This window comes from Ostrinia furnacalis, unplaced genomic scaffold (assembly GCF_004193835.3).
Source record: "Ostrinia furnacalis isolate ACB-3 unplaced genomic scaffold, ASM419383v2 OfSCF1124, whole genome shotgun sequence".
NCBI classification, from domain to species: Eukaryota; Metazoa; Arthropoda; class Insecta; order Lepidoptera; family Crambidae; genus Ostrinia; species Ostrinia furnacalis.
Genome location: NW_021131363.1, coordinates 4,134 through 10,093, shown reverse-complemented (window position 1 = coordinate 10,093; position 5,960 = coordinate 4,134). Strand labels below are relative to the sequence as shown.

The following is a 5,960-nucleotide window of genomic DNA, read 5'->3' as shown; positions in this document are numbered from 1 at the left end:
GGTGTTTTTCAAGTAGATCCTTTTTCATATCTTTAGAAAGGCCCGTAGTGGCAATATGTTCCCAACGAACGGCGAGTTCAGCTTGTATGGCCGGCCCATAGGTTTTATTTTTGGAAGGAGTTTCACCTAATAGTTCCATAATGCTTTCATCCAAGACAATGGCAGGTTCTGATGATGCTGTCGATGTCGTAGGTAGATTAGGGTCCGTGCTTAAAAGGTCAGGTTGTGTGATCTGTAACGTGGAATCTTGGATTCCCGTAGGAGATAACTCAGTTGTGTTATTTCCATCATCAATAATGTGTTCATTTTCGATAGTACACTCCGCAGATTCTTCATGGTGGGTGTCTAAAAAAGAGAGCAATAGTACGTACTTAGACAAAAAAATACTATGCGCTCGTAAAGTAGGTCACAGGCTCATGACCTGTACTCAATAAAAAGTTGCGAAGGTATCATCCTCATAAGATGAACTCAACGCTTATTTTAATTGTAAAATAACATAATACAAGGCGATAGTCTTATAAACTACCCTCAAGTATTTTTATTGTGAAGGCTGCACTCTCGACCACTCGATTTGAAATAAATCGTAACGGACTATCCTAATACGGCCTCTCCTGAACGTGCGCCGTCCCCGGCCGCATCTTCAAGAAGAGTTCCTCGAAGAGCTGGTGAAAGTCGGTGACACAGCCTCAGCCGGGTCATCGTCATCACTCAGCGCGAGATCCGCCCGAAGTATGTCCTCAGGCGTGTCTTGCGTGGAGTCTCCTGAAGAGCCGGTGAAAGTTGGTGACACGGCTGCAGCCGGGTCATCGTCATCACTCAGCGCGAGATCTGCCCGAAGTATCTCCTCAGGCGTATCTTGTGTACCCTTGGAGTCAGCATGGGATGCCGAAGGGCCAGCCTCAACATCGTCATCATCACCCTCATAGCCTGTAGATGTAAAATAAATTATGACTTACAAAGCAGTCTCACAACATGTGCCTATTCATTCATTCCTCACACATACAAGGCCCTCTTTCAGTAATACACACAAGCTTAGCTATTTCGTCAACTGCACTAACGCTTCATACTTCCAAAGAATTCCATACACACGTGTCACTCATTCTCATACTCCTATCTGTACGTACAGACCCCATAATAACCACAAAGACTGCAAGGCAGTCTACGTACTGAAAAGTACGTCTGCAAGGCCGAAGCCCCTACGCACTGAAAAGTACGTCTGCAAGGCAGCATCTCTGATGCATGCCCCATGGCACTGGCTGATGAACCCTCTCAGCCCGGTGCGCAAAGCGTCATCATTCGCCTCACACACGCTCACACTCGGCCATACAAAGCAAGCTGAAACATAGGAGTGTTAGACAGTCTCACAACTTACTTTCGAAAAAGGCAGCGCAACTCTCAGGGCACCACTCTCCTTTCCAAGGCACCATATATTGGGCCGCTGCTTGGGTGGTCTTGCCACGCGCGCCGCTTAAAAGCTTTAACTCGTATCGCCCGCTTGGTAAGACCTTGACCACGCGGTAAGGGCCTCGCATGCCCGAGTCAAGCTTTCCAACTGATTGGGAGTATTTAATTACAAAGACCTGATCGTCCAGTCTGAATACTCTTGGAGGGTTCCGATGACGATTAACACGAGAGTCCTGCTGATCTTTGTTTTTCTTAAGCAGGTCCTTGGCTCGGCTCCTACTGATCTCCCTCATTGCCTGAAGATTGGGGCTGTTGTTTTCAACAGCAACATCACGGATCAGCGCACGAATGACAGGAGTGGTAGTATCAGTTCCGATTAACAAAAACAATGCTGAAACTTGAGTGGTTTTCTGTTTAGTTATGTTAAGAACTAACTGAATTTTTCGCAAAGCCTCGGACCAGGCTGAGTCTTTGTTATAACTTTCAACACGAATCAGGTTGAGGACGGTCCGTACATAACGCTCAGCTTGACCATTTGCATGGTGCATCTCTGGCGTTATGTAGTGGATGTCGCATCCTAATTCGGATATCCAGTTAGTAAAGCTAGACGCTTCAAACATACGCCCTCGGTCACAAACTAACAATTTTGGTGTACCGAACAATGAGATTGCATCATTTAGGACGCGTTTCAGTTCATTTGTATCTTGTCGATACATTGGGAAAAGCATACAAAACTTTGTGAATGCGTCAACTAGTATTAGGACAAACTTGTAGCCATTCGATTCCGGCAACGGTCCTAGCGCATCAACATGAACAGTATTGAAGGGGACATCTGACTTTTCCCAGGAAGTAATGGGTTGATGAGGAGCTCGTGGGACTCGTTTTTTTGAAATGCAGATAAGGCAATGTGAGGTGTACTTTTGAACAAAGGGCCTAAGGCCCGGAAACCAAAAGTGTTTCAGTATGAGATCCAGAGTCTTGTCCGCTCCAATATGTTCATGTTCATCATGAAAAATGCGTAACAAACTCAGGCGATGTCCTTTAGGGACGAAACATAATAAGCGTGACTCTTCACCTACGGGTGAATAACGGTAGTACAAGAGATCGTTTTGACACACATATCGGCGTGAATCAAGGAGCCCATCTCTAAGCTTTTGAATTAAATCCTGGGTCNATAACGTATAATAATAAAAAGGTTTTCATACAAGCATTTTTTAAACCAATTTCGAACCTTGCCCCCAGGATTTAAAGTATCGATATCTTATCGACTCCATTTTGTCTTTCTTCTCTCTAATTGCTTTTTTCAAAGTGTGCGTCACGTCACGCGGCCATTGATTGGCCATAAGGCACGCCTTCTGGCCAATCACAGCACTTTTAAGCCGGTTGCACATGTTGTCGTAGACTCTCAGTCGCTTTGTTTTTACACAGTTCAATGTGTGTATGGGAGCTGTGGTGGGGGAAATGTGGGGACACTGCAGCCTCGGAGCAAAAAATGGCTACTGGTTAACATTGCGCGTTAACTTGGAGCTAAAAATGGGTCAAAGTTACGCGTCGTGTCACAACGCTTATAATAAAAATGTACGAGCACTTGCACAAAATAGTTGTTACAACCAACCTTGTCTAATTCTCGTCACTACACTGCACAACTTAAAATAATTACGTTTTTGTAGGTAAAAACGTCCTGGTGACGTCACTTAAGCATTTTTCTTATACTGCGTGCGGTCGTTGCGCGTGCGCACAAAGGAATGAGACCGCTCGGATTTGTGGCTCGGAGTGCTCGGACACCGAGCCCACAGCGTGGTAGGGGTGGGGTTACCCGCTCTTTTGTTTTTTACTACTACTACGCTGAATATTGTGTGCGGATTGGCTTGTCGTACAGGGGTACTACACGGTAAAATAAATCTCGGAGGCGAAAACAGGATAATAACTCTGTGGTGTGTTTTAACAGCCGCTTGTTAGATGTGGCCTATGCAATTGATTAGATTACGAAAACGACGCCTGTGAGTTTCAAAAGGCCTATTCCTTCAATGTCTAACACTAACCGTATTGAAAATGACTCTGGAGAAAAACGCGTGCTTAAATTTTTGTGATGAAAGCACTCTTTTACGCAAAACTGATGTTTATGTTTGACGAAGCATTTTAATAATATTTTTGTTGTAAAAGATTTGGTCAATTATTATCGTCCTTACCTCTAGATATAAGCCAATATTATAAGCATGAATGTTGATAACATTGACGTTATTGCAGTAGTAGTGATCAATAATACAGGGTGTTTCTTGTAAGGTGTCAAGCCGAAGGCAGGTGATAGGTGAGGACTAGACCTATCGATTTCACCCCTATGTATGTTCTACGATTTTTCATAGTTTAGAAGTTATCGTTAATTTTAGGCTTTAAATTATTTTATCTTTTTTTTGGGTCGACTTTTCTCAGATTTCTTTTTTTTAACAGATTCCCTATTAATTGCAGATTTTTGAAAAAAATAATCAACTTCCTATCTTTGATGCAAGATACAAAATTTTTGCTAGAAACATAAAAAATATGCTTTTAGCGGAACATTCTAAAATTTTCAACTTAAAGGNGCGACCTTCGTCCCATGGAAGACGATCGTGATGACGCCTTCTTACTGGACGATGAAGACAACTTCATCGGCTTAGTTCGCTTATTTCGTCGTCGGCTTATGATGGACACATAAGTCTTGATATTCTCATAACATTGTAGGTAGCTTCACAGTTCATATTAAAAAGCCTTATTTCATGGCAAAATAAAGAAAAGTCTATGAAAAAGTATGAGTGATGTGCCTACCTACACATTTCAGATTACATAAGATTAACTTGTGGGAGTAGTGAACACACTATATTTTGTGCCACAAACTGTATAAAGGTAAATGATCCGAATATTATAACTATCTTTGCTCGCATCTATGTATAAAATACTAGTAAAGCCTTTAAAAGCGAACCACAGCGGTGACCGAGTTTCTTGCGCTGCTTCTTAATTCTCAGCACTGGCCCACTTACTGTTCCGAAGCAGTGGTATATGAAACTTTATTTTTATTGTATTTTAACTAGATCAGCTGAGCTAGGATGCGCACCCTGAAGGAATCTCCATGATTTTAGACAACAGACGTATGGGCCTATCACTCAAAGTTTATAAAAAGTTTATCATGGCGCGCATCCTAGGCCTACACTAAGGAAATTAAAATTGTAAGAAAAATAATTGACATATTAATTTGAGATACCTACCTATCTTGTGGGAAATTCGTAATGTAATAGGTAGACACACCTACTATTTATTAACTTATTAATTTGAGGTCAAATAATAATGTTTCGTGATGTTTGAGTCTAATATTTTATTTGATAAATTGGCTATTGTCCAAAGATGGTTAAATATTAATTTGAAGATTTGTTTCAATTTAATTAAAAGGAAGATGTGTAACGTGTCAGGAAATTGAATAAGCAAAATATTTATGTGTAATTTGTAAGCTTATAGAAAGTAATTACTAATTAAGTAATTAAGCTTCATAGCGATAAGACCGCCTAATTGTACCTTGTGTGTTCCTTTTCTTCTGTTGTGTTATTTGTTTGGTGTGCAATAAAGTGTATTTATTATTATTATTATTATAAGTATTACAGATCAATGTACATTAATGGGCTATTGTCCAAAGNGCGATGTCCTTTAGGGACGAAACATAATAAGCGTGACTCTTCACCTACGGGTGAATAACGGTAGTACAAGAGATCGTTTTGACACACATATCGGCGTGAATCAAGGAGCCCATCTCTAAGCTTTTGAATTAAATCCTGGGTCTCATTGTCGGCGTTTTGGGCCATTTGTGCCCAATTCAAAGGTCGATCAATATGATTGACTTGCATCGCTGGTAGATTTCTGCTCAAATAATCTGCATGGCCCATCATGGAGCCTTTTCTATATTCGATGGTGAAGTTAAAATCTTGCAGATAAATCCACCAGCGAGCAACCCGCGGAAGCAGATCCTTCTTACGTTCGGTGGCTTTCAGGGCATTGCAGTCGGTTACGATTTTGAATGTTACGCCGATCAGATAATGCCGAAAATGCTGCAATGCTCTGACAACCGCCAACGTCTCGAGCTCGTACGAGTGGTATCTGCTTTCTGCGCCTTGGGTAACTTTGCTGAAATAAGCTACCACGCGTTTGTTACCATCAGAGTGTACCTGCATTAGTACAGCCCCATATCCGGCGCTACTCGCGTCGGTGTGCAGCTCGACCGGTAAGTTAGGATCAAAAATTGCAAGTATTGGCTCACTCGTCAACTGCGTTATAAGATATTGGCGGACTTCCTCCTGTTCAGGTCCCCAAGTGAATTTGACGTCTTTTTTCGTAAGGCGTGAGATACTTGCAGTTTTTGTCGCATAGTCTTTGATGTAGCGCCGAAAATACCCAGCCAGACCCAAAAATTGACGCACTTGTTTAACATTCGTCGGAGTAGGTGCATTTACAAGCGCTTCAATCTTTCGGGGGCTCGGCCTAACCTGACCATGGCTAATAACGCGACCTAGGTACTCTACTTCGCTGCTCAGAAA

The 5,960-nt window shown here is 42.1% G+C and overlaps 1 protein-coding gene across 1 annotated transcript; it reads right to left on the bottom strand.

Annotated features, from left to right (window-relative positions):
* Nucleotides 1-568: 568 nt before the first annotated feature.
* On the bottom strand, nt 569-2,563 carry LOC114351254 (uncharacterized). The gene is made up of 2 exons (XM_028302394.1): nt 1,373-2,563; nt 569-927 (listed from the first exon to the last, which is right to left on the bottom strand). The coding sequence occupies exons 1-2, from the start codon at nt 2,130-2,132 to the stop codon at nt 641-643; spliced, it is 1,047 nt and encodes a 348-aa protein (XP_028158195.1). The 5' UTR covers nt 2,133-2,563; the 3' UTR covers nt 569-640.
* Nucleotides 2,564-5,960: the final 3,397 nt, after the last annotated feature.

Coding starts and splice junctions, on each gene's coding strand:
- LOC114351254 (XM_028302394.1), bottom strand. CDS start 2,132: ATGCTTTTCCCAATGTATCGACAAGATACAAATGAACTGAAACGCGTC. Junction 928..1,372: donor TTGCGCTGCCTTTTTCGAAA/GTAAGTTGTGAG, acceptor TTACATCTACAG/GCTATGAGGGTGATGATGAC.